This window comes from Chionomys nivalis, chromosome 4 (assembly GCF_950005125.1).
Source record: "Chionomys nivalis chromosome 4, mChiNiv1.1, whole genome shotgun sequence".
Lineage (NCBI taxonomy): Eukaryota > Metazoa > Chordata > Mammalia > Rodentia > Cricetidae > Chionomys > Chionomys nivalis.
Genome location: NC_080089.1, coordinates 118156921 through 118181823, shown reverse-complemented (window position 1 = coordinate 118181823; position 24903 = coordinate 118156921). Strand labels below are relative to the sequence as shown.

At 48.7% G+C, this 24903-nt stretch overlaps 1 protein-coding gene across 2 annotated transcripts in view; it reads left to right on the top strand.

The window, feature by feature from the left end:
• Positions 1-24903, top strand: part of Ano10 (anoctamin 10) — a 105858-nt gene that overhangs the window by 64147 nt on the left and 16808 nt on the right. For both annotated transcript variants that reach the window (XM_057767302.1, XM_057767300.1), the window contains exon 12: positions 16100-16216. In XM_057767302.1, the coding sequence (XP_057623285.1) occupies positions 16100-16216 (117 nt within the window). The remainder of the gene's footprint in view (positions 1-16099; positions 16217-24903) is intronic.

Sequence of the window (24903 nt, the reverse complement as noted above, 5' to 3'; positions counted from 1 at the left end):
GTCAGGCGGGGAGCTGACCGCCGTGAGGGTACGAGCTACCGCAGAAGCTCCATCAACTGAGGAGCAGTCTCATCCCCAGGTGCTAGGCAGCTGTTGATTATTGTGAGGTTTTTCTCCTCCCCATTCCTTCCCTATCTTGCTCTTCAAGTCAGGCCCACGAGAAAATAGACTAAGTTAGGTTCAGCAATCTGTTTGAAGGCGTGTGGTATCCTGATGAGCCAGCCTTTGTTTGTCACCAAGAGAAGGTGGTGTTTTGTAGAATATTCTTCTCATTCAAAGAAAAGAACACCAGCTTCCTCTGGCGTGCATTTCCCATCCCCGCTGGCTGAACTGCACCCAGAGAGTTGTGAAGACCTCTCTGCCAGACTCTGGTCTCCACTTAGGGAGAACTGTTGGGCTCTCTGTGTCTTCTCCCTTGGTAGTCAGCCCGAAGTGCATATCCTCAGCGCTGTGGCAGGACACAAACACACCAACCACAAGTGTGTGGCTGGTTAGCACCCTGCCTCTAACAGTCACGGAGAAAGCTGTGGCTTCGGCATGTTGTGAGCAGAAAGCTTGCTGGACTAGTTGCTTTTAGTCTTTTTTTTTTTTAAGTTTTAAAATTTGTCTTATGTGTGTGTGTAGTTTAGGCACACATATTTGTCACGAAACCTGGAGCTCAGCTGGAAGCCAGCAAGCCCCAGAAAAATTTCCTGTCGCTGCCTGCCACAGCATACGTGCATATGGCCATGCCTGGCCTTTTACATAGTTGCTGGGGATTCGAACTCAGGTCTCTATGCTCACACAGCAAGCACTCTTATCCACTGAGCCCTCTCTCCAGCCTGCTTTTAATCTTCCTTGCCTATGGCACAGTTAGGAACCTGGCCAGGTGCTGTGCCTTGCCCTAGGCCACACCAGGACAGACTCTCACAAGGGAACCTCTTTCCAGCAGCATGGCTCCCCCTTCTCAGCACAAACAACAATAACAAAGCCATCGCAGCTGGACTAGAGCTGCCTGCGATCACCAAAGTGCCACAAAGCTGTGCAGTCACTGAGAACAGAAGGCCAGGCGATCACACAGCCACAGATGAGTGACAAGAGAAAGGGACTCGATTTGCTGGACCCTCAGTCTGTGCATCCTGTTGCTGACTACCGTCAGGGTCCCATGTCAGGAAGCAGCATGCAAACCTTATTAGTTTATAGGAGAGTATGTAATTAAATAGTGCTTAAACATGACCAAGAATCTAATCTCTTAAGAGACAAATTTAATAAGTAGTCTCTGTCTTTAACACTGGCGTCCTGTTGATTGGATTGCCTGCCCATTACCCGTGGTTTTTTTGGAAACTGCCCCCCCCCCACGCCATAGATGGCAATGGTGTACTCATGGCTCCTGTGGGAGCTGTGCCATGTGTCACCCTGTTCCCCGCCAGGAGTAAGCTGTGTCGTGTGCCACCCTGCTCCCCACCAGGAGTAAGCTGTGTCGTGTGCCCACCCAGTTCCTTGCCAGGAGTAAGCACCTGGTCTCTAGCGGCTGCAGTCTTAGCTGGGGCCTGCTGGGCCGTATGGTCTGGGAAGCAGAGTGGCCTTGGGGTCTCACACGTGGCCAGGGGTTAGCACTGAACACTCATCTCGAGTTTAGAGAAAGTTTGCCTGTGTACTCAGCGTCTCGAGTCCCAGCACCACACTTTCCCTTAAGCATTTGCAGTGGATCTCTCCTGCTTGGTGTGCGTGACGCTCAGTCTCACACTTGACTAGCGGCCGTCCACGGCTTTGGCTCCTTTTCCAGTCACTGAGTCCTGTGAGTGTGGTCAGTTCTACTGGCTGCTGAACTTTGAAGTTTACGTCTGAGGTGATGTCAGGGAAATAATTCTTTTTAATTTTTGTTTTTTCCCTGCTTTAGGAAAATAACAAGGAACGAATACAAGTAGGGTGACCTAGTATGGACTTTGCAGCAGGGCTGCCGGGTGCACACACTGTGGAGTGCTGCAGGAGCTGGCCTCTGCCTGCAGTTTGCCTTCCAGCCTAGAGGAGAAATGTGGAACGTCTTGGGTTTCTGTTTTAGAGTTTATTTTTTTGTAAATGTGTGTGCGCATGCATGCATGTGACATGCGTGTAGGTACCAAGAAGGCCATAAAAGGGAGTTAGATCCCTGGATTTGTGAGTCCCCATTGCATGCTGAGAACAGCATTCAGGTCCTCTGTAAGAGCAGCACACCCGTTCTTAACCAGCGAGCTGTTTCTCCAGCCAGTGCTCCAGCCACAGAGACGTTTCTCCAGGTCCATAAGAGAGCTTATTTCATCTTCAGAAGCACATTATTAACAATTTAAAGGAATTTTAATTTATTTATTTTTATCTTATGTGCATTGATATTTTGCCATGGATGTCAACTCCCCCAGAACTGGAGTTAAGGACAGTTAGGAGCTGCTATGTGGGTGCTGGGAATAGAACCCAGGTCCTCTGGAAGAGCAGCCAGCGCTCTTCACCATTGAGCCATCTCTACTGCCTTCAGAAGTATAGTTTTTATTTAAACTCAAATCTGCATTTATGTAATTCTTTGGCTGTGAGCTTTGATTTACATGATGATATCCACTGTCAGGGGCCCTAGACAAGTGTGAAGAAGCCAGGCAGATGTTTCTGTGCAGCAGAGGCTGTGGCAGCCCTACCTGGGTCCTTGGCTTTGCTTTTAAATGCTTTAATGTTGAGGGGTTGGGGGAGATAATTTGATTTCCTAATGATCTATTAAACTTTAAAAAAAATGGTTTGATTTCTCCAGCCTTTGCCAAATGTCAGATCACATTCAGTATTGTGCTATCCGCTGAACGTGCAGTGTGTGTGTGTGTGCTCTGTGTTTAAAGCGGCAGAGCAGCGGCCGAAAGGGTGAGCTCGTGTAGCCAGGGACTCAAGGTTCCGTGGTGGCACAGGTGTGAACTCTCAATACAAGGCACAATTTTCCCAAGCACCAAATTTTATGCTACTTTGACTTCTCACATGTAGAGGTGGAGTCTTTTACACCCTTAGGGTTAGAACACGCAAAGGAGAGAAAGATGAGATAGCTCATCTTCAGGGGGACACCAAGAGCCAACCCACATTCCCGTCCTGAGAAAATTGCGTATGTGCCCTGAGAGTTAAATGCCATGGATATGAGTGGATCAGACTGCTCACTGGAAAGTGGAAATGGGTCTAGGAGAGGTAAGGACACTTCCCAGGGCTCAGTGGTACCCAGGGACCAGGCAGAAGGATGCTTCAATGGGGAACTGCAGCCCAAGAGCCCTTACGCCGCTGCTACCAGTTATTTTGTGGGGATTTCTTCTGAATACCTTTGCTTTTGAATTTGATATGATTAATCACATAGTAACCAGGTAGAAGATTTCCAAGAAGAAACAGGCACTGCAGGAGTTGAGTACTCAGAGGAAAGCAGTGGCAAGAGCACTAAGGAAAATGTTAATGCAGTTACCTGCGTCTGAGTCAGTGGGCCGCACTTTCTGAGATCATTGTGTAGTGGTAATAATACACCACCCTGTCAGGTGGCTTTATTTCCCTGTCAGCTTGCAAGCCTGTCTTTGCTGGACATGGTGGCCTTTATGGGCAGCTGTTTGTCTTAAGTGTGCAGTCCATGCTCTCGTGGCTCTCAGGGTCGTGTTGAAAGTCTGGTAAGTCTGATGTTTGTCTGCACACATACTGCGCTTGCCTCCCACCGCTGCTGTCGCGTCTTGGCTTGGTGTCCTGGCACCTTGTCTGGAATGTCACGCAGAGGTACTTCTCTGGTGGCGTTTGTTGTGGTCGTTAATACCTCCTGTGTCTGCATAGCTGTTGCTTCCCTTGGATCTGGAGGTTCCCACTAGCAATGTGCACCTGAGTTGACCCAAGTCCCTGTCAGCACTTGGTGCTATCTGTTACTTTAGCTTTCTAGTAGGTGTGTTATAGGATTTGCCTGCATATGAATACTTGTCATCTTTAGTCTTCTTGAGTGAAATGACTGTGTTTATATTTGAAGAGTTTGAGTTGGTTTCCCTATGTCAATTCTTGTTGTGTCTGCATGAGAAGAGTCGGGGAGTGATGTGTGATATGGGGTAGAAAGAACACACTGGTCCAGAGTAAAAGATGAGACAAATGGGCAGATTAAACCTGTAGGGTGTGGAAAGGAAGTGGAGACCTCTAGAGTAGACAACACGTAGACATGGGAAAGTGGCACAGGGCTGGTCACAGGCGTGTCCTTAGGGCCCGAGTTTCTGTACAGTAACGGGCACTGCAGTTCTCTCAGCTGCTGCAGGCTCCTCCTTACCAGCCAGAGTGATGTGCCCAGCTTCAGGCCTCTGTGGGTTTTGTCAGCATGAAAATGTGGAGAACTCGATTGCGGGTGGACTGTGCCCTCATGCCCCTCGGAGGCCTCAGCCACCCGTCCCTTGCAGTGCAAGGGTCTTGAGGTTTCAGATCAAGTCTGAAAAATTGAGATTGGGAAACAATATTCTGTGTCCTACACATGGAATATTAATTTTTTTGAAACTTTATCCTTGCCTCAAAATATAAGATATTGGGGCTGGAGAAATGGCTCAGTGGTTAAGAGCACTGGCTGATCTTTCAGAGCTTCTGTTCAATTCCCAGCATCCACATGGTGGCTCACAGCCATCTATAATGGGATCTGATGCCCTCTTCTGGCATATAGTCATACATGCAGACAGCACTCATACCAAAAAAACTATTTTGGGATAGTAAGTGGGGGAAGTATTTATATCTAATGGCCTTTTTAATTGGGTGTGCTTCTGCTGTTAGTTAATCCTGAGGCTGATGTTTCTGTAAATAGGTTTCCTACTGGGGAAACACATTTTTCTGAGTACTCGCAGGTCATCCCAGTGGTGTTATATAAGAGAAGCCATTAGTGCTTCTTCTGAAATCACTTAATGAAAATTATTGTATAATCAGAGTACGTCTGTTTAGAGATGTAGCCTTAAAATTCTTCAAACTTGACTCACAGAATAAGTTAATTAACTTGCATTTTTAGAGCAAACTTATTCTTGCAAAAACTTACAGAAAAGTGGAGCTGTCCTGTGTTCGTTCCCTGCTCAGAGCCGCTCCATTGCTTGCATCCTATGAAGCGGTGTCTGCTTCCACACTGGCGGACTCTGTTGACGCGTTATTACCAGCTGAGCTCCAGTTGACAAGGGGGTTTGTTTTTTTATGCCATATACTTCCTGGATTTTGACAAGTTCAGAGTGTCACATTTCACCTTTACAGTAGCACCTGAAAGCTTCTCCGGCCTTCTGTGGGTCACAGTTGGCGCTGCCTTCTCCCCCTCAAGGTACCTTCTCATCACCGTGCTTGTTACTGTTCCTGATGTGTGGTGGAACTAGAATGCTGGAACCATTTATACTTTGCTCCTTTTGTATATCAGCATCCACTTAAGACTTTCTGTGACTCTTCATGGCTTAGTAACTCATTTCCTCCTCTCGCTGAGGCAATATCCCATTGCAAAGTGGAATGAAGTTTGTTTTCCCTCGCCTATGGCAAGGGTTTTCTTCTGGTGGTTTCTAGTTTTGGTAATCGTGGATAAAGTTGTTAACTATGATTTAATTTGAAGTATGTTGTTCCTGTTGATCATCCGTCAGGGTGAGAACCACCCACACTTGTTAGCCACCAATGGCTGTTGCCCTTCTGTGCGGAAGGATACTTCTAGACTGTTAGCCATCAGGTTCTTGGTTTTATGGAGTTTTCTAGTCTGATCTGGGAAAGAGCCTGGGTTATGGTTAAGATAAGTTTATGTGCACACACAGAGAGTAATACAATGACCGACATGTGAATGCCTGTAAGATTTTTTGGATACTATCGTCAGTGGGTGAAGATTAACAGTACTTACCCTGCTGTGTATTGAATATGAAATGTTGCCCACAGGCTCCTGTTTTGAATGCATGCTCCTCAGCCAGTGGTGGGAACTGGGGAAGGCTGAAGGACCTTTATAAGTGGTGGGAACTGGGGAAGGCTGTGGAAACTTTATAAGTGGTGGGAACTGGGGAAGGCCGTGGAAACTTTATAAGTGGTGGGAACTGGGGAAGACTTGAAAACTTTATAAGTGGTGGGAACTGGGGAAGGCTGAAGGACTTTTATAAGTGGTGGGAACTGGGGAAGGCTGAAGGACCTTTATAAATGGTGGGAACTGGGGAAGGCTGTGGAAACTTTATAAGTGGTGGGAACTGGGGAAGTCCGTGGAAACTTTATAAGTGGTGGGAACTGGGGAAGGCTTGAAAATTTTATAAGTGGTGGGAACCGTGGAAGGCTGAAGGACTTTTATAAGTGGTGGGAACTGGAGAAGGTTGGAGGACCTTTATAAGTGGTCCACACAGGAGGACATGGATCACTGAGGCTCCTGGGCATGCGCCCTGGCCACTGTTTGTTTCCACTCTCTGCTTCTGAACTGGCTGTGATGTGGCTTGAGCTGGCTCATTGTGAAGGACCCACCATGAAGGCTAAGCCCCTGAATGCATGAGCCAAGGAAACATTTCCTCTCTCAAACGGCCTATATCACAGCAGCAGGAAAGTAACTAATACAGAAAACAGGTTTCAGGTGCTCATTTCTGTGCCCAAACCCGAGACTGCGAGGTTCCTGAGCCTTTTTGGAGGGAGGATTTGGAAGTGCTCTGAGAATGGCTGGGCTGCTGAGAGCCCTGAGTAGGTGGATCCGGGGGAAGTCCAGAAGGACCAGGACAAGGTGGCAGCTCAGACACTCAGGACCACACTGCGGGACGGCTGGTGGACCACAGCAAGCATTCTGGCAGAATTTGTCTACATTGTGCCCACGTCCAGAAACCTTGTGGGAAATGAATTGTAACATAATGGGTTAATTGATTTGGCAGAGGAAATTTCATGTCAGCACACAGTTCAGGCTGTGGCATAGATATTGCCAGTTGCTTTTAGCTGTGCAAGCTCCCAGAACTCTAGGATCTTCTTGCTTCTTTATCAGCCAGGTGCCACTCAGGTCCTCCACACAGCCTGTGCCACCCCAGTGCAACCCCAGTCCTCCAGAGCTCACTAGCAGCAGGCCAGTATCTGGGTCAAACAAAGATGGGCCCATGGGCTAGCACTGGAGCTCACCCTGGGACATGAGGCCCATGGGAGAGCACTGGAACTCACCCTGGGACATGAGGCCCATGGGCTAGCTCTGGAACTCACCCTGGACACGATGGTGACCAGAGCAGTAGTGGAATCACTGGGCGAACTTGTGGGATAGACTGATCACTGTTCGAATCCCTGAGAAACTGCCTGCACCACACCCTGCAGGTTTACTTTAAAACAACACACGATGTCTGCAAACATGAAAACCAGTGCACATGACAGCCAGAACAGGAAAGTCGTTAACTCTGCTATGAGAAAAGCAGCTTGTGTGGAAAGGAAGCCAATCAGAGCCTGAGCTGTGGCCTAGCGTGCTTGTGTTTCATCTCCTCGTGCACAGATGAGACCTGCGCTGCAGAATGCGGGTGCTGTGAGGGGATAGGGAAGTGCGCCATTTCTCCTCGGAGTCATGACATCATGTGGATGCTATGACATCATGTGGATGGACTTTGACATCATGTGGATGGGCTATGACATCGTGTGGTTGGGCTGTGACATCATGTGGATGGACAAGCCCTGGATTTCCTCTGCCTCTGACCCGGGTTATCCCAGCAATCTGATTGGTGAGCATCTCAATCTGACAGTTCCCATGATTGCAGTTAGAATGAAACCAGTTGAGCTCCACTGTGTCATTCTGGTTCCCTGAGAGCTTCTCCAGTTTTATGGGCTAATAACTCACATAGAATAAAGAGGATCTGCTTCAAGTGTTCGCTTTGGTGGGTCTTGATAATCGTATACAACCATAGCCACAGACACACCTAGAACATTCCAGCATCACTCCAGGGGTTCCCCACATCCCCAGATAGTCTAAATACACCTAGAACATTCAGCATGATTCCAGGGATTCCCCTCCCCAGACAGTCTAAACACACCTAGAAGATTCCAGCATCACCAGAGCCAAAGAAGACATTGTGCATATGTCCCCAGTCTGTGGCTGGGCATCTCACGAACTTGATGCTATGTTTTGAACACAAGTTTTTAATTGTTAGTAAACTTTAATTTGTCATTCTCTGTATGTGATTATTGTTTGATTACATCTTGCTTTATACCCTCAGTCCTGAAGACTGTCTTCCAGTAGCCCACAGTTGTAGGAACTGTATTATGAGCCATTTCCTGTTCACTTTTGCTTGTAGCTGGGATAGGGGTTGGGCTGTGTTTCATCTGGTTATTTCTGTCATTTGTTGAAAAGACCCTTTGTACTTAGTGTTAGAGCTTTCTTTTTCTCTCTTTTAGTTTTTTTTTTAATGTATATGGGTGGTTTTCCCGCATATATGTCTGTATATTGTGTGGATACATGTCTCCATGGAGGACAGAAAGAGGTGTTGGATGCCCTGGAACTAAAGTTACAGGCTGTCGTTAGCCACAGTGTGGGGAATCGAACCCGGGTCCTCAGGGAGAGCAGATAGTGCTCTATCCACTGAGCAGTCTCTTCAGACCCAATTTTAGGACTGTCTAACATATTCTTCTGTTTTGGTCTTTTCCTTGCGTTATAGTTATTGTGGCGTTTGGTCTTCGTATCAAAGGGTGTAACCCCTCCTGCACTTTGTTGTTTTCTCCAGTTGTTTCTCTAGGCCACATTCTCTGCATTTTCATGTGAATCTTAGAGTTAATATGCCTACTTTCACCCCAAAATACTTTTAGGATTGCATGGATTCAGCAGTTCCGTTTGGAGAAGATGATTGACATTTTAACAATACCAAATCTTTTAATCCAAGAAAATTGTTCCTCTTTCCGTAGGGCCCTTAGCCACACACGATGCGTCATAGATGGAGTGTGCTATGGTTTGTGCGTGTGCGCTGTGAGAGCAAGGGGGTGTGTGTGACTGTGGAGGTCAGAGGACAACTTTGAGGAGTCCCTCCTTCCTCAGCGAGGTCTGGGGCTCCATCTCACGTAGTCAGGCTTGTGTAGCACCTTGGCCCACCAGCCTTTCTTTGGTTTTATAGTTTTTTCTTCAGTACTGGTAATAAAATCACCAGTCCTTTCCATAGATGAGTACATATTAATTTTGAATTTGTATTGCTTGGCTAAAGATTTTATTTTTGTGTTGACTTTGCAATTCACAGCTCTGCTGGCCCTGCCAGCCAGCGAGAGTCATGTGATCTCTGAGGTGAAATGTCTAATGGACAAGGTCTAGTCGTATGCAAAGACATTTCTCTCCTCCTTTCCTTGCTCGCCTGGCCACACTGACTAGCGCCTCTAGCAGAATGCTGATGCCCTTGCTTGTTCCTGGTTTGAAAGGAAACACAGTGACAGAATGCCATTTATATATGACACTAAGCTATGGGGTTTTGTTGGTGATGGTTTGTGGGGTTGGTATATGTTTGTATATATGTTTGTGGATACATTTGCATGTGCATACATGCACATGTGTCTCTGTGTGTGCATCCACCTCTGTGTATGTGTGTGTGTCTGGGTGCATCCAACTGTGTGTGTGCATATGTGTCTGGGTATATCCATCTGTATGTGCGCCTATGCGTCTGGGTGCATCCGCTTGTGTGTGCGCCTATGTGTCTGGGCGCATCCGCTTGTGTGTGTGTGTATGTTTGTCTGGGTGCACCCGCCTGTGTGTGTGCACGTGTGTCTGTGGATGCACCCACCTCTCTTTCTCTCTCTCTCTCTCTCTCTCTCTCTCTCTCTCTCTCTCTCTCTGTGTGTGTGTGTGTGTGCGCGCGCTGCGCGCGCGTGTGCCAAAAGTCCACATCAGGAGCTTTTTCTCCTCCGTTCTCCATCATGGTCTTTGAGGCAGGGTCTCTCACTGATCTAGCTAGACCAGCTGGTCGGCAAGCCCCAGGACCTGCCCTGCATATTGAATGTTGTAATCACAGATATGCAGGACCATGGGGTGTTTGTGACCTGAACTTGAATTCTCATGTCCACACAGCAATTATTTTCTCCACTAAGCCACCCACCTGGCTCCTTTCTCCCTGAATTACTTCAGTGTGATGAAAGCCACACCCACACCAGGGTCTTATTAGCTAGTTTTACCATTGGCAGCCTACCCTAGTTCCCAATAAATGCCATCTCCAAATAGAGATAATGATGGTGCCAACACATGCCAAGCTTAAAAATGGTGACGTTCTGTTGTGTGCCTCATCATGGTATGTTACAAATGACTGTAAGCAAGACTTATAGACAGCTGGACCCTTCTCTTTCCTTCCCAAGAATGCCGTGTGGACTGCTCCCTTAGACCACCTCCTCAGGTTGCTGACCCGGCTGGTTCTGCTCCTTGATCCATGGCACAGGCACTTCTACCCATGCTCCATTGGTCCCACTTCTGCAGTCCTCTCCCTGTGGGTACCCACCCCAGTGCACATAGTGCACATCCTTCTCCATCATCCATGCATTTGTTTAAGTTCTGTGGAGGCAGGGAAGACTGGATGTGCGACCAGGGTCTGGGCTCTGAGTAGCTCATCCTTCACCTGTCGTGGCTACCGTGTACACATCCCTGTGTAGATGTCTGGTTCGCTGCTTCTCTCGATTGCACATTTCCATGTTAGTGCTCCACAGTGTCTACCCTTTCTGCATGAGCACAGCCTGTGCGCCTCCTTACGGCTGTGAGCTGAGCTCTGAGCTGAGCGAAGAAATGCTCTTGGTGAGCAGACCTTAGCCTTTCTGAGGTGAACCTCTGTGTTGTAAAATTTTGGAGTTCTAAAATATTCATGTTTTAATAAGATGGGATTCAGAAGTGAGGTAGAAATTGCCATTAATTTTAACCCCGGCGTCTGTGAGTCTATTTTTATAGTGTCCTTTCTCTTCTCCTAATGACTCTGCAGGTGTTGGTGGCTTTTCTGCACCTGCTGAGCACCAGGTTGCCAGGGAGAGAGCCAGCTGGGTTATCTGAAGAGCAGGCAAAGGATGCACATCCATTTCTATTTAAAGAAATTAATTACTGCAGCGTATAGCAGGCATTTAAGTGGTTTTTAAAATGGTAAACATAACCTCTCGGCTTTTCCTCATCCCAGGGTCACGAGTTAGCAGCTCTGTGCTTTAAACTCTCCTGAGAGCAGCAGTGCCCAGAAGACATTAGAGCACGTCCTCCTGTGTGATGCAGGGTAGTGTGAGCATGTCCTCCTGTGTGATGCTTGTGGGTTTTCCCCTTGCTCAGTATGGAATACAAAAATTAATAAATCGACATTTGTGTGTGCAGATGCCCAGAGTGAAGACTTTCAAAGGTGGAGCTTAGGAGGCAGTTCAGTCAGTGTGGGGCTTGCCTTGCAGTTAGGACGAGTTCAATTCCTGTAGCCCACATGGAAAGCCAGGTGTGTAGGAATTACCCCAGCAGTGGGGAGGTGGAGATCGGCAGGTCCTTGGGGCTCCCTTGTAAGCCAGCCCAGCCTGCTTGGTGAGCTGCAGGCCATTGACCTGTACAGTTTCAAAAAAAAAAAAAAAAAGGTGGACAGAGTCTGAGGAAGACACTGAGGTTATCCCTCCCATGTGCACACACATGCACACACAAGCACACATATGCACACATACAAACAAGCTCACACATGTACCCCTCTCACACAGAAACTCAGAGAAGGTGATTTTTCGTCTCATTTTCTTGAAGCACTTGGGATCAGATCCAGGGTTTCGTGCATGTTGAACAATCACAGTGAGCTGTGTCTCTGGCCCACTTTCTCTTTATGTATAAGCAGATGTGCTCTGATTTTTAGGGGTGCTACTGAAGGGCGTAAACACTCATCCTGATAGTAGTTCTCGTCTACAAATAGATGGCAGGCCAGCCACTGTCACCGAAGTCTAGAGGCCCAAACTGACCTGAAGTGCCATGGGGGCAGATTTGACAAGATGATCACATCTGTATGTTATACCATGTAGGAATGACAGACACATGAGGGAAAGAAGACTCCTGGGTTACAGTGTCATGTGGGAGGAGCCTTTGCTCTCCTGTGATCACTGGTCACTGTCCACTGGGTGTTGCCCACAGAGCTTCAGGAAGACACAGGAAGAATGAGGGACTGCAATGCCCGGCTGTGCAGCCTGTGGAAACGCTCAGCTCAGACACCACTGCATCCTACACAGCTCAGACACCACTGCATCCTACACAGCTCAGACACCACTGCATCCCACACAGCTCAGACACCACTGCATCCTACACAGCCCAGACACCACTGCATCCTACACAGCAGCAGATACCACTGCATCCTACACAGCAGCAGACACCACTGCATCCTACACAGCCCAGACACCACTGCATCCCACACATCTCAGACATCACTGCATCCTACACAGCTCAGACACCACTGCATCCTACACAGCTCAGACACCACTGCATCCTACACAGCTCAGACACCACTGCATCCTACACAGCTCAGACACCACTGCATCCTATACAGCCCAGACACCACTGCATCCTATACAGCTCAGACACCACTGCATCCTACACAGCCCAGACACCACTGCATCCTATACAGCTCAGACACCACTGCATCCTACACAGCCCAGACACCACTGCATCCTACACAGCCCAGACACCACTGCATCCCACACAGCTCAGACACCACTGCATCCTACACAGCCCAGACACCACTGCATCCCACACAGCTCAAACACCACTGCATCCTACACAGCAGCAGACACCACTGCATCCTACACAGCTCAGACACCACTGCATCCTATACAGCCCGGACACCACTGCATCCTATACAGCTCAGACACCACTGCATCCTACACAGCCCAGACACCACTGCATCCCACACAGCTCAGACACCACTGCATCCTATACAGCCCAGACACCACTGCATCCTACACAGCAGCAGATACCACTGCATCCTACACAGCAGCAGATACCACTGCAGCCTACACACCTCAGACACCACTGCATCCTACACAGCAGCAGACATCACTGCATCCCACACAGCTCAGACACCACTGCATCCTACACAGGTCAGACACCACTGCATCCTACACAGGTCAGACACCACTGCATCCCACACAGCTCAGATACCACTGCATCCCACACAGCTCAGACATCACTGCAGCCTACACAGCTCAGATACCACTGCAGCCTACACAGCAGTAGACATGCAGCATGTGCTTCACATGAAAGGCGGCTGCCCTGCTCCCCTTCCTGCACACTCCCGAGCTTCTTGGGCTCTGTCCTGTCCTGGAATGAAGGGAGATATTGGGCAGAAGGGGATACAGGAGTCACAGGACCGGCTTCCTTGAGAGTACAAACTCCTTGTAAACCCCGAGGAGCTCCTATGCATTATCTCACTGAAACAAAGACAGACCATGTGATGTTTCACTGTGCGGCTTTTCCTGGGGAGATGTAGTAAGCAAACCCAGGGACCGGAGAGAATGTTCTGCTCTAGCAGGACCTGGGTTCAGTTCTCAGCACCACACGGTGGCTCACACCATCTGTAATTTAGTGTCAGGGCATCTGATGCCCTCTTCCGACCTCTGGAGGCACCAGGACCTGTATGTGGTACACATACATTTATGCAGACAAAACACTTATACATGTTAAAATAAATCTAATGGAATTAAAAGATAAAATAACTACAAAACATTACCAATGGGTAAAGAAAAAAGTAACCCATTTAGCCGGGCGGTGGTGGCGCACGCCTTTAATCCCAGCACTCGGGAGGCAGAGGCAGGTGGATCTCTGTGAGTTCGAGACCAGCCTGGTCTACAAGAGCTAGTTCCAGGACAGGCTCCAAAACCACAGAGAAACCCTGTCTCAAAAAAAACAAAAAAAACAAAAAAAACAAAAAAAAAAAAAGTAACCCATTTATTGTTGTTTTTCAAGCTCTTTTCCATGACTTTTTATAAATTAGCATTTGTCTGGTAGTTTTTCTGATGATCAGACGATTTTTATTTTTCTGAGGAAATTTCTTAGGTTGGGTTGAGGCTGCTGCACACACAAGCTCTGTAGGAGTCAAATTCCCTTCTCAGGATCCTAAGAATTCGACTCTGATTTGCATTTTGTTTCAGAAGCCAAGGGCTGGGCGCATGCTGCTAGAAAAATACAGCTGCTGCCCTTGATTACCCAGACTTCCTAGTTGTCACAAAATAAAAGACTTCTCTCCTTGTGCTCCTGGCTTGAGACTCCGTGAACAGAGGCGACCTGCTGGCTGGTGGTCAGCAGAGGTCCTGCTCCCCGCCCTGGAGGTGCTGAACTCAGAGCTGATTTCCCGTGGCCCTGCTCTCTTTGCTTTTCCCTGTAAACACTGCTTAATCAAACTGCTGTGTTGAACCGGCCTTTTGTTTATTGGTTTAAAATTCCCACTCACCCCTTCACACACTACTTCTTCTCTCTTTTCTTTTGCTTAGGGTACAGTTTGTGAGTTCTTAAGAAAATGCTCTGGCGTCTGGTGTGGTGCTCGCCTATCCAGCACTCAAAACCCTCAAGTCATGAGTTTGAAGCAAACATGGTTGCATAGTAAAACCTTGTCTCTAAAACATCAAAGCACCCAACTTAAAAACAAAGCACATCGCTGATGAATAATCACAGCCGTGGCTCTAAGACCACTTTTCCTTTTGTGGACAGGTGCCTTCCACCCAGCTCTCCATTCAAATCTGTGTCCTGTTCCATGTCAGCCCTTCCGATAAGTAAGTCAGAATGTCTGTGGTGCTGATGCAGGAGGGAGCCCCTGACAGATTAGGACGGAAGTGGGGTAGAGGCCCAAACTCAGCAGCAGCTAGTCAGGTACCCACTCCAGAGCTGTTTGATTCCTGGGCCCCAGATCCTGCAAGTTGTAGGTTGTTTTCTGGGCAAATGGGCAGGCTTGATCTGGTAAGGCAAGGAGCCTGGCAGAGCATTTCCTTCTTATGTGAACTTTCTCCTTTATAAAAGTGATGCATGTCCGCCGTCGAAGTCTAAAGTGATGTATGTCCGCCGTTGAAGTCTAAAGATGGGGAGCTGGCAGCTGGCTCCATGTCCTTTCCAAATGCTCTGCACCCACGGGAAATGAGGCTCAGAGGGACTTTGTTTCCATTTTTGAACTGATTCCCACCAGGACTCCAAGGGGCACAAACAAGGGTGCAGATTTTAGAGAGATGGGATGGGCCAGGAGGTGGGTGCAACTCCAGCTACAAACACCGGAAGGTCCCTTCTCATCCACTAACTTGTTTCTTATGTAACACGTTTAATGATGTTATATAGATTGGGCCCCTCCTCCCAGGAGCCACTGTTTATTTCTCCTCCATCTTTTGAAGTCTTCCAGGAAAGACTCATTCATTTCCCTCCCCCATCTTTTTCCTGTCAACAGTAAGTGTACCCAGCTTCAATGTCCATCTCTTGCTGACATCCTCACCACCTTCTAACTCTCTTCCCTCTAAGACCGAGTGATGTCATCATACTCTTTCCCTGTAGGTTGTTCAGATAGCTGAGGGTGCTGGATCTCTTCACAAGGCACCAGGCAATGCTGGGTTCGTAGAAAGCCTTTCCGGTAGGGCTGTGCGCGCGCCCTGTGGTGTTCATAGAGGCCATGCTCTCTCCATCTCATGTTATGTTATAGGCACTTACTTCCTAATGATGCTGGAGGAAAAGGGAAGGGGCACACGGTAGTCAGTGCCTCACTGCCGTGTGTGGAGAGGGCAGTTAAGATGACAACCAGCCCATCAGTGTGTGATGATTATCATGTGAGAGAAACCACACCAGGCACCACTCGCACTGATTGTGACTCAGGCCACAGACACTGCTGGTGCTGGGATACCCCCACCCAGGTGCTGTAACTGAGGAGGACGCTGTGCACCCAGCACACTGCTCAGCAATGCACAAGTCAAACATTCTGTGCAAGACTTTGCAATAAACTTTACTTTTCTACAAAGCACCAAGAGCTGCACATGGTATCAATATATTATATTAACTTATTTTAAAAGAGTACATCAAAATAAGCTAGTAACTGTTGGGTTGACCACATCAGAGTGGGCTAGTAAAACTCCTGCCCTGGTCGGTCTTTTATGTCAGAGGCCATTAATTCAAGAGTCCCTAAAAGTTAGCAGAAAGGGTCCAGGAACTTTAGGATGGCCACAGGTTGGTGACAGTGTCAACATGAGGTCTTTCTCTTCACAGCATGCCCTCTTGGCTCTGAAGTTCATCCTTGCCTTTGCTATCCCTGATAAACCACGGCACATCCAGATGAAACTGGCCAGGTTGGAATTCGAATCTTTGGAGGCCCTCAAGCAGCAGGTAAGCCAGGTGCCTAGAAACACTATCAGACCGTATTCTTCTATCGCGGGGGTCAGGTCTCTCTGTGCTTTCCTTCACATTGAATTGCCAGTGAAATAAACACATCGGCTCCGCAGAGGATGGGACAGCCCCACCCAGAGCCTACAGTGTCAGCAGGAAATGCAGGCAGGAGCCTGCAGGCCACAGGAAAGGATGAGAGGAGAGGAGAGCAGAGCAGGTGTCTTAAGAACCAGGCCCGAGCGGCTCCCACCATTTCTAACTGCGCTCTTCATAGAAACATGAGGGAGGGGAAGCCAGTACACAGGATCCTGTATAGTATTTTGCAGTTTTGCAGACTGAGGGAGACTGAAAACCTGTGGGCAGAGCCACAAAGAGTGTCCTAATGATTGTTTTCATGTTTTACTAGCTGAGAGAGAGAAGAGAGAGAGAGAGAGAGAGAGAGAGAGAGAGAGAGAGAGAGAGAGAGAGAGAGAGAGAGAGAAGAGATAATGGAGGGAGGGGCTCACTGAATTTACCGCTGTTGATTTTCTGCCTGTGAGGAGAGCGAGCAGAAGGCTGTGCGCACCTAGGTGCCCAAAGCCATTTACCTGCAGTGAGACACCTCACCTCATCTCAGGGACCAGGGACCAACCTGGGCTCAGCACCTCTTGGACCACACAGTCTCTGGAGAACTGGAGGTGGACATGTGAAAAGCTGACCCTCTGGTAGATTGAGGACTCTCAGGCAGTGTGCAGATGGAGACCCCCATGTCAGTGTTGTGCCTAATATGGGGGTTCAACCCAGGAGACGAGACAAGAGAGTCTGGTCCCCAGACAGCTGGGCTCCTTGTCCCATGGCAGGTGACAAGACTCAGTTCCTGGGTCTGCTAAAGAGATGATGGGTCTAGGGGCATGGGTCTGGGTGTGTTCACCTTCAGCTCGGCCTTGTTCACGCTCCTGGTGCCCCTTGTGAAACATGGGTCTGGGGTGTCTTCACCTTCAGCTCGGCCTTGTTCACGCTCCTGGTGCCCCTTGTTAAGCAACCCTGTGACAGTGACCTTCATGCTGGAGAACTAAGATGGGTGCACACTGGGAGAGGCAGACATATCGTGGCTGCAGACATAGAGGCTCGCATATTTAAAGCCCATAAGGTGAATATTAAAAGCAATAGGAAGCTGGACATTGTGGCTAGGTGGGTCTGTGAGTGTTAGGTCATCCTGGACTATATAACAGGTTCTAAAACAGTCAGGGCTACAGAGCAGTGAAATCCTGTCTTAAGAAAAAGTCAGGAGGCATATTATAAATTTTATATAAAATCATGTTTTCTTTTTTAAAAATATTTATTTATTTATTATGTATACAATATTCTTTCTGCGTGTATGCCTAAAGGCCAGAAGAGGGCACCAGACCTCATTACAGATGGTTGTGAGCCACCATGTGGTTGCCGGGAATTGAACTCAGGACCTTTGTAGAGCAGGCAATGCTCTTAACCACTGAGCCATCTCTCCAGCCCCTAAAATCATGTTTTCTTTCACAAGAATAAACAATCTTAAATATTGAAAATGTCCCATTTACAGGAAAAATTAGAATATAAAGTCTTTAGACAATAACTTATCTAACAATATGGATAATCTATATGAAAAGTGTTTTTAAACTCTCTTAGAATCAGAAAATTCTACTGTCTGGGGAGATGGCCCAGTAGTTAGAGCATGGGACTCAGAGTTCATATCTGTAGAACCCACACGGCAAACACCTGCAATTCCAGCCTCAGGAGGCAGAGACAGGGACCCCCAGAGCGAGCTGGCCAGCACTGTGAGCCATAAGGCGGTCTGGACCTGACTGAGAGACTCTGCCTCTGTGAATAAGGTAGAAGGGGGGTTCCTGACATGAACCTCTGCATGCACCCACACACTCATGCACAAACACACGTGTGTGTACATGCACACACACATGCACATATACATATGTGCCCCCACACGCATATACACACTTGAAAACAGAAAAAGGAAAAAGCATTGTGGAAATGTGGTGTCAGCCAGTGTGCAGACGCAAACGAGGGACAGGTTAGCTTTTCTTCACCTTTCCCACTTAGCCTGGTGCTGGGAAGAGGACGCCCTGCGTGTTCAGAGCACCCTGCCCACACCTCAGCACCGCATTCTGCAAGGGCCTTTCCCAGAGCTCGTGTTTTCTGCCTCTGTCAGCCTGGCATTCCACCATCTCTGTCTGCCTGTGTCTAGGTGTGGCCTCAACTCCCTGCTCTGCCCTTTGTCACAAATAGAGAGGCTTCTGGTCACAAGGCCATTTTCTGGGCCCAGGTTTAAAATGGAACTATGAGCTGGGCAGTGGTGGTGCATGCCTTTAATCCCAACACTCGGGAGGCAGAGGCAGGCAGATCTTTGTGAGTTCGAGGACAGCCTGGTCTACAAGAGCAAGTTCCAGGGCTGTCCTTCACTTCCCCTGTGAAGTGATTACAAGTTAGTAGTCAGGGCTGGAGAGATGACTCAGCAGTTTAGAGCATTGACTGCTCTTCTAGAGGACCCAGGTTCAATTCCCAGCACCTACATGGCAGCTTACAGCTGCCTATGTGTCCAGTACCAGGGGATCAGGCACCCTCACACAGACATATATACAGGAAAAACACCAATAAAATAAAAGAAAATTTAAAAAGAGAAATTGTTAGTTTACAATAAAAGTTCTGCTACGCCCAGATGGCTATTATATTATTCTAGTTTACATCAACCCAATTCCCATTTTAAGAGCAAAATGTGGTTAAAATTTTTAAGCCATCTATTCCTAAAGAAGGCTGTACATTTTAGGCATAGAACTTTAAAAACACACGTGTACCTGGGCCAAGGGCCTGATTTCCTGAATCTAAAGCCGTATCTCAGGACCTACATGTTAAAGCCCCTCCTGTTGTCCCTCCTCCTCCCCAGTTCCCATCTCAGAGCTAAGCACAGCCAAGGGCCTAGATGAGCAAGCTTAAGCAGCTTCTGCCGCCATGCCTGTCAGGTGATCCGCTCACACTGGGCCTGGGATTAACCTTTTAACCAGCATGCCAGCAACCCTGACTTGGAGACCTGGATAGCCGGTTAGAGAGCTCAGAGCCCTCGCTGCACCTCCCAGGGAGAAGCAGAGCTCTGTCCCTCACAGTGGGTGATTGGCATTCCTAAACACACAGGCAAACTAGACCTCCTTAGGGTGAGAGCAAGCAGGGGGCTCATTTGCGTTGGCATTTGAAAGGACTCTTGGAAGAGCTGGATGGAGACTGCTGCCACAGGATGCGCTTACGTCTTCACAGACTGGCTTATTCAGTATCCAGCAATCTTAAGACCAAATTAAAAATAGAAAGGAGTATTAGCTAAGAACCATTTGGGAACTGGAGTTCAGTACATACCTGGGAGCAATCAGTAGCCACTCTGGGCAACCAGGCCTTGCTGAGTTCAGAACAAACACACCAGCCAGGGAGCAGGGACAGATGCCTAGAGCCTCCCAGAAAGAGGAAAGCCTCTGAAATCAACTCAGAGAACAAGACAACGACCAAAATCAGCACAGGACAAGGCCTAGAAGGGCTGGAGGTTGGTCCTCACCAGACACTGCCTGTCTAGCTGGGATAGACTGGGGAAGAGAGCTTGCTAGGCATGAGCGGTGCCCTGGGTCCTTTCCATTACTGGAAGAATGAACATTGTCTTGGTTTCCTGGAGTTAAATGCATTTTAACCATTTCTCCATCTCCTGAGAGCTTCAGAATGTACCCTTTCCCCACTTCTCTGTCCTCACACAATGGGAAACAGACAACAGCAGAGAATGAGGATGTGTAAGTGTTTGACTCTTACAGAATGGTGTGATGATCTGCCAACACCTGGATCAGAATGACATGTTTGGAACGGTGTGTGGGGATCCTGCCTGCTACCATTCTGGAAGTCTAAGACTTCTAAAAGCTCAAGTTTCTTAACTGAAAAATTTTTGTTTTGATCTAAATGAAGAAATGGCAGTTGCAGGGAACTCAGAGTGCAGATCCCAGGGCCTTGGCAGAGCCCAAAGGCAGATCCACATCCAGCAGGGAGCCCAGGCTCTGTTTGAGCCAGTTCATCCCTCTCTTCCTGGGTCACACAGCTCATCCCACAGCCCTGTGAGGCTGTTGGGCAAGCGGCTCAACCTACCCGTGCTATGGTTGTCTTCTCGTTGTTCCCCTAGGACCAGGGGAGATGGTGCCCACCACACAGGCCGTAATGTCTTGGTGAGGATGTCGTGAGGCAGTGTGGTGAGAGGAGCGTGGGGCTGCCGGGTGGGGACAAGGGCCTCCTCCTGTGTGAGCTCTTAGAGCAAGGAGCTCCAGAGGGACGCGGCTGCAGCCACTTCCGGTGAACTCCTGGGTGACGTTTCTGTCGCTGTGATAGAACGCTCTGATTGTAAACAGTTAGGGAGGAGAGTGTGTGTTTCAGCGTAGAACACTCAGGACACTGATGCCGAGGTCATGGAGGACACTGCTTACTAGTTTGCTCTAATGACTGGCCCGGCCTGCTTTCTTACACCAGAACCAACCCAGAGGTGACCCCACCCACATGGAGCTAGACCCTCCCACAGTAGTCATCAACCAATAAAATGCACCACAGCTTTGTCCACAGGCCAAGTTGGAGGGGGCATTTTCTCACTTGAGGCTCCCTCTTCCCAGCCGGCTGTAGTTTGTATCAGATCAACACAGAACCAGCCCTTGGAGAGGCAGATAGGACTGTGCCTTGGGAGCAGCCCCACCCGTATCCATGGCCTCCACGGTTGGGGGAAATTCTAGGTGTTGGCAGGTGGTGTATACTGGGGAAAATGAGTTGCACACCTTTGCACACCAGTGACTTCACAGAGGTCACCAGAGTGGGATCTGTTAGCCATTTGCAGGTGATTCTTCCAACTTTGTCCTAGCTGATGAATCAACCTTGATCCTCCTGCCTCGGTCTCTTCAGACAGGGGAGGTGGCTCAGCAGGTGCTTGCTGTGGAAACACTGCCTGTGTCCAGATCCAAGCACCCACAGGAACAAAAGGCTAGGTGTGGCCATGTCAGGCTTGTATCCCAGCACTGAGGGTGTTCAGAGACAGGAGGATCACCAAGGCTAGCTGGCTGCCACCCTAACTCCTTGTTCAGTGCGGGGGGGGGGGGGGTTGGGAATGCTGTCTCAAGGCAATAAGGTAGCGGAGTGATAGAGCAGGGCTCCTGGTGTCCTCCTCTGACTTCCATGTGTTTAGGATGGGAGGGAGAGGGGAGGAGGAAGAGTCGCTCCAGCGGATGCTGACTCCGGGTATTAGGTTCATTTCCTCCCCTGCCACTCCTCTCTCACCTAGGGTCTAGTCTCGGGGTCTCCATCTCCTGCAGCTGTGGGGTGTGGACCGCTTCGGCTCTTCTGAGAGCTGTGATGTCCTCAGGGCCAGGCAGTGTCCTACAGGACAAGGCCTGGCATCCAGTAGCCTCTTGATAAACATCTCAGATTTGTTGACTCGCACATAGTTCAGAAGCCAGTGTATGAAATAAATGACAAACGATGTCCTTGGACAAAGCGAGAGTCTTAAAATAGACACAGGCAAAAACGGAAACAAGTCATTTGCTTTTCTGGGATCACAGGGAAAGAATGTGCTCTGAGGGCTCACATGAGCCCTGCAGAAGGACCCCAGTGCTGGCTTGGTACAGCTCAGATCCTCCGACCCCACCAGTAATGGGGAAGCTCGGGAGGTCTACAGCACAGCCCCAGATTAAGCCAGGTGGAGTTCTAAAGTCCTTGTACTGAAAACTAGCAGTTTCCGGCTCTGGAACAGCCCATGCCCTGCTCTGACCCCTTTGCCTCTGTATTTTCCACTCTCACCAGAGAAGTCTGCAAAGCGCAAGCTTGCCTTCAAATATGGCTACAGCTGCTAAGAGCCTTAGGACTGTTTGTCTTTCCCAGTGAGCAGCCTGTGTCAGTGGCCACTGACCTCACCATTTTCTAAATAAAGGTTAAAATATGTATATCTTAGTTTTCCCGCCAGATATAAGACACGTGGCCAAGGTGAAAAGCTTTGCTGCATATGTTTTACTATGGTAAGAAGGAAGCTGTTCAAGAGAAAGATTTACTGTTGGTGATCATCTCTCAGAGATGATTTGCCTATGACTGTCGGACTTGAAGCATCCTAGGAAGGGATCACCCCGGACACCGGCTCTCCAACCCTCGAGGGTTAGCATGAAGTGAGCACCGGTGGGGTCAGAGCCAGCCTGAATGCTTCTTTAAACTCCCATATGCTAGTCCTGGACTTCTGAATTACGCTCCACTCATATGTCTGCATAGAGGATTTAATAGCCATTGTTGACCGCTCTACCTGCATAGGACTCGCATTTGGTTGTTGTTTGGAGAAGGAGTCTCAGTGTGCAGCCCAGGCTGCCCCCAACTCACCACAGCCCAGGCTGCCCCCCAACTCACCATAGCCCAGACTACCCCCCAACTCACCGTAGTCCAGGCTGCCCCTCAACTCACCGTAGTCCAGGCTGCCCCAACTCACCGTAATCCAGGCTGCCCCCAGCTCACCGTAGTCCAGGCTGTCCCCAGCTCACCACAGCCCAGGCTGCTCCCCAACTCACCATAGTCCAGGTTGTCCCCAACTCACCGTAGTCCAGACTGCCCCCAGCTCACCGTAGTCCAGGCTGCCCCCAATTCACCATAGTCCCGGCTGCTCCCAGCTCACCGTAGTCCAGGCTGCATCAGCCTGCCAAGGGCTAGGGTTACAGATGGGCTCAACACACCCTGAGAAAAACATATTTTTAAACTTCTAATTGCTAAGATTGGATGTCCTTTAACATAGAATGAGCTATACTGATTCACACTGCCTGGGGTCTCAGATATGACTGGATGTTATGACCAGAGATGGCGATAGACGTGGTGATCGACTAGGGACCGTGGGGTCTGGAGGAGCCTTTAGGAACCGGACATTTGTTCATTTCTCTCTCCCAAGAATGGAAGGCAGAACACAGGGAAGGCTCGAATTCAATAATTATTTGAAATACCACCTAATTAAGGGGAAATGGCCACACTAATAATGGTTCTAAAAACATAAATGACAATATTGTAATGCAAAATGAAAATACGGGTAATTAAAATTCATTCCCAAAGATACTCAGCCCTCTGTGTCTGTGGGTTCAATATGATTCCTGAAGCCGTACTATGCAGCTGTTTCCATGGTGTTCTCATTGTATTAGGTGCTGGTGGCTGACTGGGGAGGATGTGTGGGTCAGGTGCTGATCATTTGTGCATGAACTCTGGTGTCCATGAAACAAACCCTCACTGACACTGAGGGATAACCATACGTGAGGACCAACGCTTAAACATGAGGTAGATCAGACGGTATCTGCACTGTATGATTGGTAAGTGAGTAGAGCAGAAAAGCTCTGTTGAAATTACCATGACTCAGCCCCTGACTTTACAGAGTAAGAACTGGATATGCTTGTGAGCTTCTGAGATAGTCCCAGCATTCTATGCCCCCCAGTGTTTATACTTGTGTGGAGTTCCCATGTCCCTGTGGTTCTGTGTGTTCAGAACTGCAGCAATGATTGCATGTCTCTTCAGAGGCAGGGTTATTAAAACAAAGGCCTCTTGTTTTCTGCCTCCTCAATCACTCGCTCTTGGGAAGCGATAGCCGCCATGACACTCAGGTAGCCAGCAGAGAGACCCATGTGACAAGGAACACGGCCTGCTACCGACAGCCCTGAGCATCTCAGAGTCTCTGCACCAGAAGTTGGCAGCATTTTCTCTGCAAAGAAACCAGATAGTGAATAGTCCCAGATTTGTGGACCCTGTAGCCTCTTGTCACAGTTTGTCAACGGGAAATGTGGCACACTTCAGATTGCATACTGATTGTCTGGGTATAGTCGCCCCTCAGCCTCGTGCCAGCTTGGATGGCTGCTGTCTGAGTCCACTCAGACTCCTCAGGGGCTCCAACCAATGCTCCCCAGCTGCGTCCACATCTCTGACCCACCTTAACTCTAAGCCACTGAATTTTGGAGTGATTTGTTAGGCACCAGTAATCCAGAAAAATAGGGGCTCTGGGTGATCCATGACCCAAGTTCAGCCATAAGTTAGCTGTTGGTGAAGCTGGACAATGGGCACACGGAAGTTTTTTTCTCTTTGTAATTAAGACAGAAAGGTTTGTCTGAAATCAAGCACCCCACCCCAGGCCTGTGACTCTGAGGCCTGTATTCTCTTAGCTCCCTCTCCCTTCATAATACTCAAAAGATTACATAAAGACATACCATCATTGCTGGAGTGTTTTGGATGCACAGATCACAGAGACACACAGTGGACAGGCATCCCACCGAGGCATAAATACCAAGAGGCACTGACCGCTGGGGACCATCTTGGAAGTGGGCAAACAGACAGAAATGTGTTCTTACTCCGTGAAGCCAAGAGTTGGGACAACTGTTGACTGCATTTCCCCCACTTCTCTCTGCCACCTTAGACCCCCAACTTCCATCCAGTGAAGGCCTTTGTCTTTAGATGCCAGGGCTGCTCTTGAGTCCTCTTGAGCCTGTTCCCTGCCTCTCTATGCTGTGCTTTAGGTTAGTCAGAACCAAGAGGTGGGGACCTGCTCACTGCTGGAACACAATGGCACACAGTCCAGTCACTTTCTCCTCTGGCAGTGCTCTAGCAGTCTGTCTCCATCCCCACAGACCTGCACCAGAGACAGGCTCTCACTCTGTAGC